At 35.3% G+C, this 21,961-nt stretch overlaps 1 protein-coding gene across 1 annotated transcript; it reads left to right on the forward strand.

The window, feature by feature from the left end:
• The first annotated feature begins 8,895 nt into the window (after positions 1-8,895).
• On the forward strand, positions 8,896-21,143 carry LOC129945152 (uncharacterized). Its single transcript, XM_056054812.1, has 7 exons — positions 8,896-9,322; positions 9,381-9,479; positions 9,546-9,852; positions 12,968-13,121; positions 19,990-20,273; positions 20,352-20,608; positions 20,766-21,143. Exons 1-7 carry the CDS (start codon positions 8,929-8,931, stop codon positions 21,056-21,058), a joined length of 1,788 nt encoding a protein of 595 aa, XP_055910787.1. The 5' UTR covers positions 8,896-8,928; the 3' UTR covers positions 21,059-21,143.
• Positions 21,144-21,961: the final 818 nt, after the last annotated feature.

Genomic DNA, 21,961 nt, shown 5'->3' on the forward strand with positions numbered 1-21,961 from the left:
TCTATTATTTTATTCTGAGCTCATAAAGCGCGCTCTAAACATGTTCAGAACTAAAAAAGAAACACGATTTTGAAGCTCTGAACTATCAGAGCTCAAAAAGAAACACAATTATTTTGTTGACAGTTCAAGCTCTGCTCAGAACTAAAAAAGAAAAACGCTACAAAATAACTGAGCAGACCGTGTTGAATGGTGAACACAACCATTTGACAGATGAAATTGAAAAAAAAATCAAACAATTAAAATGGCGCATGAACATAGTCGGGCTAGTGCAGAAGATAAGTTTACACAAGAAATAACAAATAAAATATATTTTTGTAAATGTTGGTTTTATTTCTAGAGGCTAGAAATGGACTAGAAATATGACCGTCCTTCTTCAAAAAACAAATCGAACACTTGTTTAATTATAATTAGTTTTCCTATTTTAATTTAAGCTTTGAATCTAATTTCTTGTTTCTGAATAAAATGACAAATAAATTGAAATGTCAAATAGTGACAGTTTAAGTGTTCAGTAGTATTTCAAAAATATTTCTAAACGTTTAGAACACGCTTTCTTCCGAGGATGTTCAGAGCATGCTCGATATGCTCGGACTCTGTTCAGAGCTCTATTCTGAGTTAAAAAAGAAAAATACCTATTGTAATAGATTGAAGTCAAGCTTAATAAACTGAATTCTGAATTATAAAGAGTTGAAGTCAGTTTGAAACTACAGTGAGTGCCTGAGCGAGCGACTCTCCGCTGCCGTCCTCAAAATACTACAAACGTAAACACATTGTGGAACCAATATCGCGAAATAATAAAAAATGTAGCCGAGACCACCATAGGTTACCAGCCACCCCCGAAAAAGAACCCGTGGTATGATGATGAGTGCGTGATATTGAAAAGAGAGACGGAAAATGCACGTGTGGAAATGCTGCTACGGAAAACAAGAGCAGCAAGGGAAGATTACCCCACGAAAAGGAGAAATGAAAAAAAGACCCTGCGAAGGAAGAAAAAAACATCCGCAGTTTCTCAGCTAAAAGATCTAGAGGAGTCTTGGGCCGAGAACAACACCTGACGTTTCTTTAAAAGGTCGAAGCAATTAGCTTGGTTTCAAAACCGGGACACATTGAAGGAAACCTAGTCACTGAAGCACAGGGAATTGTAGATGTTTTCAAGCAGCACTTCCAACAGCTGCTGAATGTGCAAAATGTCGAGCAATATAATGACGAAAGAGAAACAAGAGCAGTAAATGATAAGACCCAGTCCCAGCCCCCAGCAGAGAAGAGGTAGAAAGAGCCATTCAAAAGCTAAAAAATAAAAAGCCCATAGGGTCAGATGGCATACCCAAGGAACTCTTTAAACATGGAGGAAGTGTTTTGATAAACCGCATGCACCAGGTCATCACCAAAGAGTGGGAGGAAGAATGCATACCCACTGACTGGTCGATAAGCTCCATATGCCCCATCTACAAAAAAGGCGACCCGATGTTATGCAAAAACTACCGTGGCATATCCCTGCTTAATGTTGCTTACAAAATCCTATCCAACGTGCTGTGTGAGCGTCTTAAACCTTTCTGCAACACAAATAAAAAAAAAATGTGGTTTTAGGCCCGGCAGAACAACGACAGAACAAATATTCACACTGAGGCAGATCCTGAAAAAGACCAACGAATTTCATGTCGAAACCCACCATCTTTTCATCGACTTTAAAGCTGCTTATGATAGCATCTACCGCCAAGAGCTTATGATGGTGATGTCTAAATTCGGGATCCCGAACAAACTGATCAAGCTGTGCCGCATGACGCTAAACAATACGCAGTGCAGTGTGCAAATATGGGTAACAGCTCATCCGAGTTATTCCAAACTTGTGCAGGTTTTAGACTAGGAGATGCTTTGTCATGTGACTTCTTCAACATAGTCCTGGAGCAGATAGTGCGTAAGGCAGGTGTGAGCACGGAGGGCACTATCTTCAACAAATCCACCCAGCTCCTAAGCTATGCGGACGACAGAGACATAATCGGTAGATCCAAGAGAGCCGAGCTTGAGGCCTTCACAGCGATTGAAGAACTGGCGAAACTAGTTGGTCTTGAAGTGAATGAAGACAAAACAAAGTACATGTTATCAACAAACAAAGCAACATCTGTCCACCGCCTGGGACAAAACGTCACTGTTGGTAGCAGCAATTTCGTGGTAGTTAAGGAGTTCACCTACCTTGGAACAAACATCAATCCCACGAATGACACCTTAGTGGAGATCCGAAGAAGAATTACCCTAGCGAACCGTTGCTGCTTCGGTTTGGCAAAAAAATTGGGTTAAAAACTCCTCACTCAAAAGACAAAGTGTCTGCTATACAAAACTTTGATTTTACCAGTCCTACTCTACGGCGGTGCTGAGTGCTGGATGATAAGTAAAAAAGCGGTATTGATACTAGGCACTTTCGAAAGAAAAATTCATCGACGGATTTTTGGTCCCGTATGCGACGATGGCGAATGGAGAAGAATATACAACCGAGAACTGTATGAGCTGTACCAAGATGTGGATGTAGTCCAGAAGGCCAAGAAAAGACGACTACATTGGCTTGGCCACATCGATCGAATGGACGACAACGCTCCAGCCAAGAAAGTCTTCTCAGCCCAGCCCCCAGGTTCAAGACGACAAGGAAGACCGAACCTACGGTACAAGGACCAAGTGACTGCGGATGCCAGATGTAAGGTGTTTGTTTTCTTAATTAGGAGCATGACAGTGGATTTACATTCTTCTGCACTTTCAAATTTGCAATAAAGAGAATTAAAACTATTGAAATGACATTAGTTGGATTAGAAATCTTTTTTAAATGCAGATTATAGAAAGTGCAAAAATGCAGATATGAAGGCGAACGTGTCCATCTTCTTGTCCCTCTTTTACTCATTCGGTTTCTTAGGAGCATTAATCTATATACTGCTCTATTTTTCTTCCAATGCAGATACACGTTCATAAATCAGATTAAATGATTAGAAATAGAAGACCAAAAATAAAGCGATATTCATAAATGCTATTATAGAAAGTGTCATAATGTAATGTTTTTTGGCATACATCTATCTCGCTCTACTTTTCTTCATATTTTCAAATGCAGATAAACTCCATGAAGGTAAAAGGGCATTGTTTAGAATGAATTAATAGATTAACTAATCACAGACTTTTTAAAGGAAAAAACCACTTGTAAAAAAATGTGAAATGGTGATTCCAATCGAAGTATTAATACTTTAATCTTTTTACCACACGATCAATTTATTTGACATTAATGTCGATATAATGTTAATACAAACATACCTACGAATTGAAATATTTTCGAGATTAATATATTAAGACATTATTATAAATCAAGTTGATTTTGAATCAATTCTGAATTGATCATAGTTAATAAACCAAAGTCAATTTCACTCACAATTAAGTTTGATTGATTTATCAATATTGATTTTAGTTAATATTTATAATTAGTAGATGTTTATATGATAAGTAAGTTCAAATCGGGTTTTTAGTACTAACATATTATGTTTTGAGGTTAAATAACGATTTTCAATTGAAATTTAAAATGATGAATAATGATGAAGAATCTATGTATATGTTTCAGCAGGGTGTTTCAACAAACACTTTAAGCCTCTTAAATATGAAATTCAAATAATAATTCCAAGTTAATACCTTTGTTCATTTTGAAATTATTCGGAACCTAAGAGTATACAGTAGGTACACACGATTTGAAGGTCTTGCAATAATGGATAAATTGTCAAAAGCCTGTCAATAGCATTAGATGACAATACCCGTTTTTTGGCATTCTATAAATAGTACCTAACCTATAGTAGAACATTCCCAAGCACCGGCAGTAGCCAGATTTTTGTATTTAAAAATTGGTACAATTGAAAGAAGATCTGTCAGAATAATAATAAAAAACAGAAGAAAGTTTTATGAAAATCAAAAGTTTAAATTAATTTTAGCCAAAAAATTAACTAAAACTAATGAAATGGAAAATTTTCAAGAAGAAATGGTAAGAAAACATCTGGAAATTAATATTCTATAAAAATAGTTCATTTAACAATTTATTGCAGCTTTGACATAAAATAAAAATTTCAAGAAGGGGGTTTGTTCGTAGACTACTACATTTCTCAGACGAGGCTAAATATCGGGCCTTATCTTAGATAAAAAACTAAATTGGAAACGCAACGTACAGGAAAGAGTCAAAAAAGCTACTGTAGCTCTCTTTTCTTCTTCGGTCTTAATCAGACCGATTTTAATGTGTGGTGTGGCAGTATGGTGAACTGCTTTAGAGAAATGAATAAACCGGGATAAATTAAATAAAGTCCAACGTTAAGCTAGCCTATGTATAAGCGGATCGCTTCACACGAACCCATCTGCCGCACTAGACATCGCTGCTATAAGCCTCAAAGCTTCGTCGCAGTGGACTTACAACAACATTGCCACTCCGTAATTCTTAGGTTTTTGAATCAATTCCAAAGCACGCAGACTACATTATCCCCCAACTGCAATTCGACAGAAATTTCGAGATTTCTATACCTTCCAGATCTTTCTGGGAGGATAGGACATTCCTGGAAGATGGGTCGATCTATATTTTTATGCAGCTGGTTCAAAAACAAAAGAAGGGGTTGGTGGGGGTGTGTAATCTGAACGACTGAAATTAAGTCTCTCATTCCGGATTCCCAATCATTGTACCGTGTTACAGGCGGAGCTTTTGGCGATAAAAGAAGTATTGTCCTGGTTTAAAGAAAACGTGATATCAACATCATGATATCTGTATTTTCTCAGATAGTCAGGCTGCTACCAAATCACTGGACTCTGTCTCTACAAACTCTATAACAGTCCATAACTGTCGATCATCTCTAATGGAGATGGCACAACAGTTTAATATTCACCTTTGCTGGGTGCTTGGCCACAGAGACATTCCAGGTAATTGTAAGGCAGATGATCTCTACAGAAACGGTACAGTGCAGCCTATCCTACCACGTTCGGCACATACTGGCATACCAATCGCTACTTGTAAACTGTTGATAATGCAAGACGCTGAGAGGAGGGAGGAACAACATCACCACGTGTCAGATCACAAAAAACATCTGGCCAACTCTGGATTTAAAACGTTTAAGGTGCTTGCTATCTTCAAGCAGATCGCATATAAGCTCGATAATAGGTGTCATAACCGGACACTGTCTAATAGGAGAGCACACCACGCGACTAGGCGTATTCTCAAATGACTTTTCCAAGAAAAAATTAGGACGAGGAAGAGGAGCAAACAGTTCTTCATCTTCTCTGTACATGCCCTTCTCTAGCCTTGGAGAATTCTTCTTTAACGATCTAAATCATTTCAGCATAATCAGTCTCTCACGTTTCGTAAGGGGCTCAAACTGGTTCCATTGAGCTTAGGCATAAGCCTCAAGTTTCATGTGTTTCATATGGTATCTCAATGGGCCATTAAACTGGCCTAAGTGTGTCCGTTTCCATCTAAGACCACCACTTTAACCTAACCTAACCTAACTACATTAACATGTGGTATTGAGCCGAGCTTGAAGCTCGTCTGATAATACATTATGGTCTATTTATTTGCATGTTTGTGTACAAAAAATATAGTTTTGTTTTAATCAAATAAAAAAAAATTGCACATGGAGTATATAGCGTATTCTTATATGTTGCTGAACTAGTCACTTCTTCATTGTTTAACATGAATCAAACTATCTCACTTGCACTTCATAAGAAACACCATTTGCGTTTTAGAAAGTGCTGTCAAACTTAATCGTTTTTAAATATTCTCGTGCGATGGAAACACCAAAACGCTTTATTTTATCTAAACTGAGATAAACCTTTGGTGGAAACATACCAAAACTTAATTTTCTTTTCTACTGTTTTTTCTAGCAAAATAAGCCCAGTTAGTCCATTTCCATTAACAAACCTAATAATAATATCAACAGTAACAGATTGATTTTTTTCCAAAATGGAAAACACATCATTCCAAACGCACAATTACTCCACGAACACATCCATCGAAATACGAATACAATATCAATCGTACCAACATTTGAGAACGAAATCACATAAGATCCATTCGAGGCTCGTATAAATGTCAAAAACCCATCCATAGTAAGATACTACTCTAACCTTTATCGGTGTTATTCATACTATGGATATTGTTTTTGTTATTCGTATAAAATCCTACTATACTATGGACAGATTTTCCAACAAAACACGGGTAATAATTGTCAATTTTTCATTTAGTGATGTAAATTAATGAATTAACAACAGATCGTGCAAAAACATTTAAAAATATGAAATAAAGGGTTTTTCGATTGGCTCGAGTAGATTTTGGCACCTCGTGGCGGCCATTTCGTTTTGGTGGCATCTGTCAAATCTTCTGTTTATTATTCAGCTGTTAATGCCAAATCACCATGGTAAGTTACACCATTGAACAGCACGTTCAAATGATAAAATTTTACTAACGCAAACGTTGCGCGCATTGCTCCCATTTTACGGTAGACGTGGTGGCCCTTAATAGTCGACTCTTCAATGTTTTATGGCCAAATTTAAGACCACCTGTTCAGTTAACAATCAGCCAACACCCGTACGTTCAAAAAAGTCAAGATCGCCGAGAACATCGCCGCGGTCCGATCGAGTGTACAGACTTTAACTTGGCGAATTTTACGTCGGGACTTGGGCCTGCACCCGTTCAAGATCCAACTAACCTAGGAGCTTAAAGTTATAGACCATAGGCAACGGCGTTTGTTCGCTGACTGGGCTTCGAATAGTTTGGAAGAGAACCCTTATTTTGGTCAAAAAATCATCTTTAGTGACGAGGCTCATTTTAAGATGATTGGCTGTGTTAACAAGTAAAATTGCCGTATATGGGAAGACACCAAACCAATTTTTTGGAAAACGGAGTTAGTGAGGCTGTCACCGTCAACAGAGAGCGCTACAAAACGATGATAACTCATTTCTTATTGCCAAAATTGAACTATATAGACCTAGACGACATGTGGTTCCAGCAGGACGGCGGCGTTACCTGCCCCACAGCATACTCCACGATTAAATTATGCATGATCGATTTGAGGGTAAGGTTATCTCTCGTAGGGTTGATGTATACTAGCTAACAAAGTCATGCTATTTGACCCCGCTAGACTTTTTCCTGTGGATTTTCTGAAGTCGCAGGTCTATGCAAAAAAACCACAGTCGATAGATGCCCTACAGGTGAACATAACATAGGCCATCGCTCAAATTCAGTCGGATCTATGCGGAAGAGTTATCTAAAATTGGACCACTCGGATCCGTGCCGCCGTAAGGAGCCTTGGCGGGCATTTAAATGATATCCCATTCCACACTTCATGGCATACATGCGCTTTTAAAATAAAAAATAATTTTGTTAATACCTAACACACATCTTGTTTTATTCTATTTTCAGGTAGGATGTTGTTTGAGACCAGGGAAGCTTTTATTTCGTTATTTTGGCAAACAGTGACTTCTTATTTCTTTATCTTTATATTTTTGGAGTTTTTAAATTCTTTCAAAATGCTGTAACCTTTTGTAGTTATTTCTAGATTTAAAACTTTCTGTTTATTTAAAATAAGATGATGAACGGGTAAGTTCATTAATGTTAAAATGCAGAAGTAAATCCACTGCATTACTGCAGCCGGTAACTCTTTTCAAAAAAACAGTCTGACAGCTGAAATTCGATCAAACATTTTATTTCTGTTGCCGCTCTGCAGGAAGATGTCATAACAAGATGAGTAGGTAAAATAATTGACTAGTTTTTCGGTAGCAGTAGTTTTTCGGTTCATAAATGCATTGCATGAATTTTGTTGTCATGGCTGTGTAACTAGTTGCATTTTTGAACTCAGCCGTTGTTGGCAAGTTCATGATCCATTGTCCAATTAGTGGACAAAAGTTTGACAAGTTTTACAAAATAACAATTTTTTTGACACTTGTGTGTTAACTTGATTGATAGAAAATTGTTTACATGTTTTTTCAAAAATTTGCCAATTTTAAGTTTCATATAATCTTAAGATTCATGCCAGGGTCTTGGGTTCAAGGCCTGCCTGTTTCACCTAAAGTTTTTACAAGAATAATGCCTCTTGTGAGGAATTCGCAAATACTCGAAGAATAATTCTTGTAATTAAAAGTGCTTTCTCATATAAGCCGTTTGGATTCGGCATAAAACTATAGGTCCCCTCCTTTTCTAACATTACTCGTTCCCAGGAGTGGTTTAGGATTTTAAGTCACTAGGCCCTAGTTTTTACGAGCCGTTGGGCCACCTAATTTTCTGTTTGCAGGAAATACCTTACGGAAGTCTCTCTTTTAATCTAAGTGAATTGAAAGCTGTCATACCGAGACTTAGAAAAGTCTATATAGATTACTAAAAAAATCGTTTCGAATGTTTTTATTGAATAAATATCGTTTGTTCTTTTATAAAATATGTAGTTTTTCATTTAGATAATCCTTATCAATATTCACTCCGGAAATAATATAATCAATGTTAAAAAAACAACACTAGCACATCCGCAACCTATTCATAAGGTCTTGTAACAGGCGTGATTGATGAATGTCAAACAAAAAACAAAGAAAATTGAAAAAAAGATATTAAGACAACAAATATACCAAAGTTCATCTATTGAACTTCTATTAAAGCATTTTCTGATCCAATGACGCCTAACGCGCGTTCCTATATCAAACACTTCAACATTCCAGAACCTTCAAAAAAGTGATCGAGCAAATTGATTATGTACTGTACCTGTTCAAACGTCTGAAGATAAACTTAATGTACTTACTCTAATTTCATGCTAAAACTTATCATATTCGACGAAAATCTTAAACTTGTCAAATGCCAATCATCCGTTATCCAGTTTTGATAATAATCCTGATTGCAAAATCGACTATAAAAGCCCAAAACAAATTCTCATCGAAATCAGTTGAATTCCTCACAAAATGAAACTTGTATTCGCTTTGGCTTTGTTGGTTGCCTGCGCAGCTGCTGGCACCATTCCCGACGATGGCAGCCGTATCACCAATGGTGAAGTTGCCAAGAAGGGACAATTCCCATACCAAGCTGGTCTTTCCCTGCAAATGGGAGGATCATCAGCATGGTGCGGTGGTACCTTGATTTCGGACCGTTGGGTTCTCACAGCTGCTCATTGCACAGTTGATGCCGACGCTGTCGAAGTCTACTTGGGTGCTTTCAACATCAAGGACGCCAACGAGCCCGGCCAAGAGCGCATCTACGTTTCGAAAGCAGGAATCTTCACACATGAAGACTACGATGCCAATACTATCACCAACGATATTGCTTTGATCAAATTGCCAGCTCCAGTTGAATTCAATGGTAAGAACTCATATTACCTGAGGTTATAAAGTTCTAACGGTTATTATTTTGCCTACAGACTTGATCCAACCAGCTCAACTACCAAAGAAGAGTGCAGCTTACTCAACCTATGTCGGAGACACCGTTGTTGCTTCAGGATGGGGCAAGGACAGCGATTGTAAGTTTTGAGTGAAATCCTTAAGTTAAAGAACTTTTTTCAAAAGCTTAATTTGAATTTTCGTAGCTGCAACTTCAGTTTCACCTGTCTTGAACTTCATTGACACCACCGTCATCAGCTCAAAGACCTGCAACAAGTACTACCTTGGCATGATCACACCCAACATGATTTGCATCTCAGGAAAGGATGGACGCTCAACATGCAACGGTGACTCTGGTGGTCCATTGATCTACCAAGAAAACGGTGAGAACATCTTGATCGGAGCTACCTCATTCGGTATCTCATTGGGTTGTGAAGTCGGCTTCCCTGGTGTATTCACCCGTATCACCTCCTACTTGGACTGGATCGATGCCAAGACTGGTCTTGTTGCATTGTAAAATCTAAGATCAATACCAAGTCAGATTTTAATTTAATAAAGTCTGAAATTACTACATTAAATGTTCTTTAATCTTTCTTTCTTAAGGTTTAACATAGTTAAAAAATGTTGGCAAGAAATTTAAAAGCAAGAATTGATAAAATAAGCCAGAAGATAATACTTGAGGTTGTAACACGTTTTTACAACGATAAGATTAGATGTTTCTGAAAAGTCTCATCATTTGAGTGAAGGCTTCGCATATTTGAATCAAATGAATAAAAACATACTTAGGCGCCAGTTATAGCGATCATTGGTTTTCATCAGAGAGAAAAAACTAATCGAGAGAGCCAAATGTCCTCGTCTCCATCCCTTTGAAACCTCGTTCTCTCATTTTTTATAGCGTGTTGAATTTATATCGGTGTATACGTGTTTTTACTTCGGAGAGCAGAGAGAGAAAAAACTTCAGTTGAGAGATTGAGATATTTGATATTTCTTTCTCACTCTGGTCAGAGAGAAAAAACTAAATGAGAGAGCCAAATTTCCTCGTCTCCGTCCCTTTGGAACCTCTTACTCTCATTTTGTATAGCGTGTTGAATTCGTATCGGTGTATACATGTTTTCACCTCGAAGAGCAGAGAGAATCGAGACATTTGATATTTCTTTCTCTCTCTGGTTTTCACAAATTAATTCTAGCAAACAATTTTCGTTTGTCAATGAATTACGGTAAACGTTAAAACGGAAGATTGTGGTGAATCTGTTTTTCTTTTCTCTTTCTTTGAGTTGCAGATAGATGGCATTAACAACCAAAACCAGAAAAGATGTGTTCAGAAAGAGTGTATAACAAGGTTAAGGTTTTTTAGACTAGACTTTATTTGTTATGAACAGGTACATGTTTTTTATAAATGTATGTTATGTTTATTTCAATAGTAATACCTTAACATAACTTAACTGCTGTTTTATCTACAATATACTGCATTGAATTATTTAACATCGAATTAATTATAATAGGTGGAAATAATAAAGGTCTACAGTTTACCGGGAATATTAATATAAAATATCCATATCTTCTGTAATTGCGGTATCAATCGATATTTTGTGGAACTTAGTGTTAACGTAACATTTATTTGTCATGAATTAGTCTTTCAGCTGTTTTATACACCAACAAAATTAATTATGAAATTTGGCTGCGATAATAATTACTAGAACACAGCACTTTCTATGTTTATAGTTATTCAGGTTTAGCCCTTAACTTAGATTTGCATTTATTTATGAATAGCCTAAAAAGTTTAGCAAACATCTATGAATAACCCACAATGTACTTTCAGAAAAACTCTAGTTAGAACTTTCCCTCACAGATTTTTCCTTGTCGCTATAACTGAAAGATAAGATATAAATAAATAGTAGAACTGGAAAACTTATAAAAATGATGCATAAGACTTAAATTTTTGTTGAAGAACAACAATCAAATCACTTATTTTCAGCATTTTGGAAATGTCGGTAACATAAAGAAAATAAACAACGAGTACACACAAATACAATAGGAATGTAAAAAAGAGATGAGTATATAAAAAATGTTTCAATGTTTCTGCGTTGTTTTATTTTAATCATCCATGTTTACATTCTTTAACTCTCGTTGTCAATGTTCCAGCAACTCTCGCAGCCAAAATTAAGTCGATGAACTCTGAAAATTGAACTAAATCTGAGTTTTTTTTTGCATTTTTCAACAGTCTGAGCGAAAATTAAACGCATAAACGCAGCTAATAATAAAACAAATAATAGTTGTAGTGCTTTCAGAGTTTTATGTTTCTAGGTCCTAATTCTCATTGCACCGTTGCACCACCTAATTTATTTTACTTACTTAATAATTAAAACTGGCTTCAAATAACTAACTAATATTTCTCTAAATGCGCAATTTACAATTGTTGCTAAATCTTCATTGTTCTGGCACCTAACAAGAGTAATTAATTTCACTTCATATTCGAATGATATTACTCCCAAAGTAACACAATGAGAATACCAAAAAATTGTTCATCCACAATTTTGAATTTTCTTTGAACACCTCTGAACAACATTGGCATCCGCCATTTTTCGAAGGTGGACGCCATTTTTTTTTTAATGTGGGGAGTATGCACATCTTCTTGCATAAGTATTCGTTCCCCACATTTTTTTTATATGGAGTTAATACTTATGCAAGTTTATGTGCAAATCGCAGCTTGTAGGCAAAAAGAGAGCAACCGTCGAAGTTGGTTCTCTCGTTTAGTTTTTTTCTCTCTGCTCTGGTTTTCACAAATTAATTCTAGCAAAAAATGTTCGTTTGTCAATAAATTACGGTAAACGTTATAATGGTAGATCGTGGTGAATTTATTTTCCCTTCTCTTTCTCTGAGTTACAGATAGATGGCATTAACAACCAAAACAAGAAAAGAAGCGTTCAGAAAGAGTGTAACAAGGTTAAGGTTTTTTAGACTAGACTTTATTTGTGTATATGAACGAGTACATGTTTAACAAATTAATTATGAAATTTGACTGCGATGAACACAGCATTTTCTATGTTTATAGTTATTCAGGTTTAGCCCCTAACTTTCATTTGCTTTTATTATTGAATAGCCTAAAAACATCTATGAATAAGCCACAATGCACTTTCAGAAAAACTGTAGTTAGAATTTTCCCTAATAGATTTTTCCTTGTCGCTATATAACTGAGAGATAAGATATAAATAGTAAGAACTGGAAAACTTACAAAAATGACGTATAAGACTTAAATTTTATTTGATGAACAAATTTGTATATTTTCATAAGCCCACAGACCTAGCGAGAATACAAATATTTTTACTTTTGTACAAAAGTACTTTTCGGCTTATGTAGCTTAGCCTTAAAAAAGTTGAGTTGTAATCCGGCAATCGGTATTACCGATCACAACAAGTTGACTGTCACAAGTCAACCAGTAGTCAACTAAAAAATGGTTGACTTTTTAAGTGTGTTCGGGGTATTATGTAAGCCAGTTGAGTTGTATCTCAGTTGTGATTGTTGTCAAAATTCAACAACTGATTGTAGTGTGTAGTGTCAAAGTCAAATAAACATCTGTAAGAAAATATTTTTTTACATTAAAAATAACTAAACCTGCCCAATTCGAGAGGTTGATTGAGGTTCTGCAGCAGAAACCTGAGCTGGCCAGAGGCAAGGGACAATTCGGTTCCACAAAAAGAACCCAAGACGAACAATGGGAAAATATAGCTGATCAACTGAATAGCATTGGACCACCATCAAGAACAGCGAAAGAATTGCAAAGAGTAAGTTTAACTGATTGCAAAAGTCATCCAGTACAAGGGAAATTTAAAAAGAAAGCTTGCCAACAACAAGCTAAATTTGAAAACTACAGGGGGTGGTTCATCACAGCATATAAGTTTAACTAATCTGGAAGAGAGCGTGGTTGGGTTGATTGAACTGCAAAATCAGTGAATCCAACAGGAACCGCATGTGGACTGAACACTTTAGGATCCTCATCCTCACTTTATCTGTGTAGCAACGGTGACGATGATAACTTTTCACCAACTGAAGAGGAACATGTCTCAGCATCCACATCATTTTCCAGGAAAGCTAAGTAGAGAAAGCCATTACAGTCAATTGAGAAAGAAAGAATTGGGCATCTTAAAACTCAAACAGAAAACCATACCCAAATGCTGCAGCTGTTAAAGAAGCTTCGGAGCTCCTGGCTTTGAATGTGCAAATCAAAAAAAGGAAAATCGAAATCCTGCAACTTCAAACAACCTTTCAGGTCTGTAATGCAGTCCTCGGGCAGATAGAAGGCACCTGAATTTACTTTTGATCACGCCAATCGTTCTTTCAATAATGTTTCTTGTTTGTGAGTGTATGGTATTGAAACGTGATTCTGCACTCCCACTTTCAGCCAATCGAAATGGAGTCATTAGATGTTTCTCTAAAGGATATTCAGCATCTCCCAAAATAAAAGTGTTCTCATCCAATTCATTTAACATTTCCTTATATTCACTTAAATTGTAAACGAATGAATCGTGATTAGCACCGGAATATCTGGAATCTACGAAACGCACATTCATTTTGTAGTCACAAACCTGTAGATGATAAATGTTATTTTTTAAAAATACACTTACAATCATGACATTCGGACTGTAGTAACCTTTTCTATTTAAATAGAGATGTTGAAGATTTTTTTTGGTGCTATGATTTGAACATGAGTTCCATCGATGCATCCTATTTCTCCAGGAAATATGGTTTTCTGGTAAAAATGAATTTTTGATAAATTCATCTCATCATTTGTCTCATCATTGTGGACAGATACGTTCTTCTACTACGTCTAGCACTTCTTTTAACACTACCGAAACTGTTGGCTTAGCAAGGCCTAAATTAAAATCATTACCACTGCACTTTTGGTAACTTCCTTCTACCATGAAACGTAGGGCAGTGCAGAGTTTGAAAATTGGTGGGATTGCGGAGGAACGCTGTGGTTGTTTCAAATGATCTTTGATTTCATTTAGCACATAAACAAATGCGTCTTTGTTGGGTCTAAAATAACTTATATGTAAATCTGAAACAAAACGAAGACATTAAAATCAACACTCATCAAAGAATTTGTTTTTAAATAATACTTTTTGTTTGGAAGTTCGAATGGATTGGAGTGATCTCGAATATTTTTTCTCATCAGCGCAATATTCAGAGGATTTTCTTCTTCCGAATTTCCAAGAAACAAATCAATAGAACTCTCCATTTCCTATTATTTTGTCTTTTTAAAATTCAAAATTTTGAAATTCCTACGTATTTTACTTTACACAGCTGATTTTGACACAAAACAAGCACATAAAAGTAGGCAACGTATTTGGTCTACTCAACTGAAAAAAGTTGTCTCCCATAATACGATTTTTTTTGCAGTTGTCTTCAAATTGAGTTGTCTTGATTACAACTCAACTATAAGTTATGTTTTGTACATAGAGTTAATACATACATCGTCGCCCTAATATTGGGTTGCCGTAAGCGTCATTTTAATGTTTCTGGGAACCGCTGGGATTTTTTCATTTTTTGTCACGATATTCATACGGATATCTTCTTTCAGAAAATGTAATGAATTATTCTGCAATGCTTTTAGTTTTCAAAATATTTAAAATTTATTACAAAATGAGTTTGCCGTATACGCCACTGAATTCAATATTTTCTTTTACTCATACACGTACGTCAAAAATTGTGCACTTACTGCATTCCAATAATAAATTAAGAAAAATGTATTTATTGAAAATCATGAAAAATATAACACAAGTTTTTTTGTTTCAAAAAAAAAGAAAGTTTTTGGGATGAAAAAATATATTTATTTAGTAATTAAATTCATAAAGTAGAAAACTACACAGTTTTTAACTATTTATTTGTTTGTATACAGCAAAATCACAGTTATTGTTTTGCACACAGTCTTGCGTTATTATAATAAACAATGAAAAAGAATATAAATAATAAAAAATAAAATATATGACTTCAAACATTTTATACATTTTTGCTTACGACAAAAATAACTAAGTAATAAAATAAATAACTTAAAAACAAAAATTCACATTAGATTTTACAAAGTATAATAGAATGTTACTATTATTTCAGTTGGTTGAAAAGAGCTTCAAAATACTTCTTGTCCTCTGATAATATAAAAGTATACAAACTTTTTATATCATTAATTTTTTCCTTTGATATAGTTTTTGTTCTCTGAATGGTACTAACATTTTGATTATATAAGTTCTTCGGTGTTCCTAGAGTAGTTTTAGTAGGTTTTTTAATTAATGAAATCGATTTATAATGTACATCTCTATAGCATTTGTTCTAAAAGATTGTTGAAACAAGTGAGGATCCTCATACTTAATAAATTTTATTTTAGAAAAAGGCATAGTTGCAAAATTTAAGAGACTTGCTTTGGCAGAGTACGCTTTGAAATCTGATGGTTGCATCTGAATTAATTTCAGGTTTACCTTTTCGTAGCGTATGTTCTTAAGTTGCCTGAGAAGTGCTAATGGACTATGTATCTCAATGTTCTTAAGATGCTTATCTATTGCACTATGAACAGAGTCAACTTCCTGTACGAGTGAGTGTCCAGGCACAGAAAATTTTTGTAATATCATTTTCAGGTTAGGTGAGTTGTGAAGAAACGTATTTAAAGCTGTTGACATTATCTTGTTTTTATTTTGTGGGACACAAGAATCACTCCATAATGTCAAAATTTCCACATGAGGATGATCTGCTAAGACGCTCTGTAATATTTTAATCAGAGCACTGGCTATATCGTCACCAGAGCGACCACTATTACTTCACTCCAAATAGCGCAGTAAGTTACTTTTGGTTTTTTGTAGGCGGGGCAAACTGTTACCGTTAAGTTAAAAACACTTAGTTTTCGTTTGTAATAAAATGAGGAAGCGTTTCCTTTGGGAAGAGAAAACACGCTCTGGAGGTCAAAACAAATTATCAAGTTTTTTGGCTCCAAGTTGTTTCTGTCTAAGTCTTTTTCGGTCTTCATGAATATTTTGTCATCTTTATGCTCATTAAACTCTGCAATTTCATTACGTGTAGGATTTTCTTTAGCTTTAAAAGCCAAACACCGATCGCATTGGTCTTTTTTTGACTTGTAAAAAGACAAGTTAAATGCATTGTTGAACTCCTTGCGGTATATGCAATCTTTGACAGGGTCATTCGTAGACTCCTTATACAAGGAGTACAACTTTGTGATATTTAAGTGAGGCTCCAAATATTTTCTATCTGAGCTCTCCCTACAATAATGGGAATCTACTGTAGGGAAGCTTCTAATGTGATCATGAATCTCTTTTATTTTTCCGCGAAGGGTCACTTTTTTAGTGTTTTTTCCTTTATTGTAAAACTTGTGGCTTCTGTTTTTATTGAGGTTATTAAAATAATAGTATATTCTCTTTTCGTTTATTGAGAGAGTATTTAAAAAAAATTTGTTTGCAGACTTGATGAATTATGTTATCTGTTTCCAAATTGAAGTTAAAAGTTTGTGTTTTTTTTGAAGATTCAATTTTTCTTCTACGCTTAATTGGAACTTGCTTTACAAATTTGCAGTAGAAAGTTGGCTTTTCTATGTCAGATAAGCTCCAAAATGAATTGAATATGCTTTGTCTCACTTCAGGAGAAAAGATTTTTGTACACAAATGAAAACAGGTATGCTTACACGGTTCCATCACTTTCCTTTCCTTAATATTTGTTCCTTTAATATTCATGTACTCCCTTCCAGATTCTCGCAAACGTTTTCTAAGGTGCTGTTTCCACATTTCAGGATTCTTTTGTCTTTTTCGAGTAGAGCTTTTTGGAGTCAAATCACTTCCTATTAAAAAATATTTCATGTAAGTATATGTAGTTCTTATGTTCTTTTAAGATCTTATTTACCAGAAGTATCACACTCTGATGGCATACTTCTTAAACTCTCTGTTAAAAGTTGTGGCAAATTCGGTTCATCAACATAATCAGGGTCATTTACGCTATCATCTGACCCTACAAACATGAAACAACGACGTTATTTAAGAAAAAGAAAGTCTAAATGAATTCATTTTTTTTACCAAAGTCTTCTCCCGATGAACTTGAGGAAGCACTATTTGTTTTTTCCCTGAACTCTATCTCATTTGGGACTAGCTCGTCCAATAAACTTAAAAGATAAGAAACAATAAATTAAATCTAATACCTACATACGTGTACCTATAGAATATAAGTTCTTACGGAAGAAGGGATTCATCCATAATGGGTACTGGAGAATTCATTTTTATGATCTTTTAATGAGGTCCTTTTACGACAAGAGATGGGAAGCAACTGATTTTTTTTCTAAGAGAACTTTATTTATACTTTTTACGGGCACAGTAAAATTGTATGCACGTATGGCAAAACCAAACAAAAATATTTTTTACAACAATGACGTAAGTGCATACGATTAAATAGCGTTACCTTGTATATTGTAGGCACATAAGTCAAAACAATACTGAACAGGCATTATAAATTTTGATGGCGTACGTTGCAGGACAATAAGACGTACGTCAAAACAATTCTTAAAAACAAATCTGCTTAAATTGTATGGAAAATTTGACGCAAATGCCAGATTTTGGCGCTTAGGTCAAAACAATACGTGAACTTTTTGAATTGGGTGGATATACGTCAAAACCATTCTGTGTATCTTTGCAATGGAAAGAGATAGAGCAAAGCGGATACAAGATTTGGAAAGAGCTACCCCGAAAACATAGAACTGCATACCAAACTCAAAAAGTGAATTTTGGTGTTTACGGCAACCCAATATTAGGGCGACGACATATGCAAATTGGTTTGCAAATCACAGCTTGTAGGCAAAAAGAGAGCAACCGTCGACGTTGATCATCATTGAAACCAATCATTTGAAATTTGTCTTTATAGCTTTAATTAAAAATGTCCCTGGTTGAAGTCCACCGACGAATCTTTACTGACAGAAATTAGAACACATATCATTGGAAACATTCCTTTCCGGATTGATTTCAATCTTTGTATATATATATGTATTTACAAATATATATATACAAAGTTTCAATGACAGCTATAATTGGCCCCTTAAGCTGTGAAGTCTTATATTGCCAAAATCAAGTTAATGGAAGTCCTGTGCAGGCCGATCTAATAGGCTATGACCAATGTAAATACAAAGGAATAAGGGTAACAGCGAAAATGGAACACAATTGGATTATCTGTCAAATCTCGACTCGAATCGAACTCGATTTAACTTTCTTTGTCAAGTTAACGAAGGATCTATGCTGCTGCCATTTTATGGGGGAAGGCATTTAATGGCTGCGTTCAATCTCGTGTTGGATTGGGTATCTTGGATAGGTGGATTTTTAGATACCTTGTTGAACGAGTTGGATACCTGTGTTGAGATCCCTGTTAAAAAATAAAAACAATGTTCAATGTTCAGCTGTTCACAAAAAGCAGAGAAACATGTAAGCTTCGAAGTCAAAACGGTTGTAAAATAAAACATTTAATGGATAATTCAACTGATTCGTCGGACGTTGATGAATTGATAGGGGCGTAACAGTTTAATATATAAGAGATAACCTTAATCTGTAATCTTTGTTACATTTCCTCTTGGCTACATTGAGATTCTATACTTACTAATTTACTTGCGAAATCTACGGTTTTAAACCATTTACGTTTAACAGAAAACTATCCTAACAAAAACAAGGACTTTTCCGAAGTGGCAATACCTAGCAAATAGCTTCTTCATCGTTTATTATGTACAGAACATCTTCAAATACAACTTCAACTAACATTTTGTATATTTTTGCTTACCAACAAACATAGAAAGCTAAAATCAATTTTTAAGTTTCTTGAAATTCAACACCATGTTGTAAATCAGCTGTTCTGTCAGATACCTACATACCCCAGAAATTCTTCGATACCTTGGATTCCTTTTTTGACATCTCAGCTCTTATTTTACACGTAAAACACTAACAAAAAGTTATCCGGATACCCTATCTGTCTGAGATTGAACGCAGCCAATGGATGATCAATTTGCAAAGAAACCTGTCCAACAGAAATGCATTTTTATAGGTAATTGATGTCCAAGGATACTTTTTGACAAAAGGTTCACTTAAATCGGTTGTCACATCCCGGGAGTACGTTTTTTTTATGATGAAGAAAATCGAACTATATCTCCAAAGCCAATAATAATTGAATACTAGGGACAATTTGTAAGTTCTTAGTATTTAATTATTCCATTAAAGAAACATAACCACACATAAGTTCTTATAACATTTCGTGGGGTTTTTGATTGCTATTGAGTCAAATCTGAACTTGAAATTGTCTGTAAGTTATAAAACACTGCTTTTTTCCTACTGATAGGTCCCAGCGAACTTAATTCTAACTTTTTAACGCCTCTGGCCACTTCAAAGCTGCATACGTACATTCGCAATATGGGAAAGTATTTTATTACCTATGGCGTACGTTACTAATAATAAATTGTTAAAACTAAATCACTGCAACTGAAACGAAACTTCAATAAGGCATTAAAAGAGATTAATTTAAAACCCTTAGCAAATAATATTGGTTGATTAAACAGAAGAGCACTTAAGTTGCGTTCACATTTGAAAGGAAATTTCCTATAAAACTCGCTTGTAATTCGAAAAATGCATCATAATACAAGTTTGTTTGGTGTTTGGAAAACAACCATCAGTTGTAACCATGAAAATCCTTTTTGCTTTGATTTTGGCCATTGCCTCATCGGTTTCTGCCTTTGAGACTTTTGTTGATATGGAACCTGCCATTCCGGAGTTCTATATGGAGTCACGTATTACCAATGGAAAGGCAGTCAGCATTAACGATCATCCATACCAAGTTGGTCTAAATGTGAATGGAGGCTGGTGTGGTGGATCCTTGATTTCCCCAACATATGTTCTTACTGCTGCTCATTGTGTTGATGGGTAATATAAATTACATAAATACAAATATTATTGAAATATTTTTATAACACTCTTGCAATAATTTTGTTTTGTTTTTAGTATTGGAGCTGGAAGTATTACTGTGTTTATGGGAAGTGCACAAAGGCAAGGAGGAACTCGTAGGGCCGCCAAGCGCACTATAGTTCATTCCGGTTGGAATAGGTACACTCTGCTCAATGACATCGCCTTGATCCAAATCGATGCTGTCAGTTATTCGAATACCATCAGACCTGTCGCCCTTCCAGCCATTTCCAGTTCATATTCCACATACAATGGCAATTCTGTCATTGCTACTGGATGGGGAAAGACAAGTGATTGTAAGTTTTTGCATTATTTAACTTCCAATTCAAATCATTTTACCTTCGCGTTTGATTTTTTGTTGTGTTCGGTTAGGACTGTTTGTTTTAACGACAACTTCTTAAAACTTCTAGCTACATATATGATTTCCTTCTAAGTTTTTATTTTTATTTGCAGCAAGTGGAGTTGCAAGTACTCTCCAAGGTGCTACCCTGACTGTTATCACTAATTCCGCTTGTGCCAATACTTATGGATCGACAATCAAGGGATCAAATATTTGTGTATCGACTCCTGGTGGAACTTCAACCTGCAACGGTGACTCCGGTGGCCCACTTGTGCTAAAGAGTAACAAGGTTTTGATTGGTCTTACATCTTTCGGTTCATCTGCTGGTTGTACTAAGGGCTTGCCAGCCGCTTTTACTCGAGTTACCAGCTACAGGCAATGGATCAAGGAAAAAGCTGGAGTTTAAATTGATTGCTTTATTAAATTTATTTAAAGTTTATAAGAAATGATATTTGTCATGAAATTATAAATTTATCAATCTTGCACCTAAATTGAAATGAGTTTGTTTATAATGTTCTTTCTGACTACTAGGAAACGACAACAACCTTCGTCTTTCAAAGCTGTGTTAAGTTTAAATGAACTTGATTTGAATTTAAAGTAGCGAAGAAGTAAAATCGAATCGAAGAATCGTTTTTTTAAGCCCACAGAACACAAAGCTAAAGTATTGTATTTAACAGGTTGTCAAAATTGGATTTGTCAAACATAAATTGAATTGACTCTGATGTGAGAGCTATACAAAAACTTAATTCATTGAAATATGTCATCTGAACTGACACTTGATCTGTTAATAATATAACTTCTAAACAAACTACAGCTTAAAGCATGACAGGTCAAAAATTTGATGACAGCTTAAAGCTTCTATATAACCGTTAAAGTACATCAAAGCTGAAGACATTCAGGATCTAGCTAGAGATCGAGCTTTAAAGTGAAGTTTGTTGGGTGAGGTCCAGATTGCATTTACGGTAAACGTACAAAATTATGAATAGGCCTCAGTGAGTTTGAGAGAGCCGGATAGTGAAATAAAGGTTGGTTAAGGTCCGATGTTTAATGTGAACCACACCTAAACGTCAAGTTTTTTCTGAATTTTATTTGACATTTCTCAATATATGATTTAAAATTATAAAAAATTAATATAAAATAAACCAGCTTGGTGTTCATATATTCGTTTCGCCCCGATGTAATGGCTGGGCTCATCAGAAGATGACCATTACACCTTGGCTTGACGCATATTTTCTCGAATAAATCGAGCATCCATATAATATGAGCTCCATAGAGCTACTGTGTATTATACGGTTGCTACAAGTCTTCA

This window comes from Eupeodes corollae, chromosome 2 (genome assembly GCF_945859685.1).
Source record: "Eupeodes corollae chromosome 2, idEupCoro1.1, whole genome shotgun sequence".
Taxonomy (NCBI): Eukaryota; Metazoa; Arthropoda; class Insecta; order Diptera; family Syrphidae; genus Eupeodes; species Eupeodes corollae.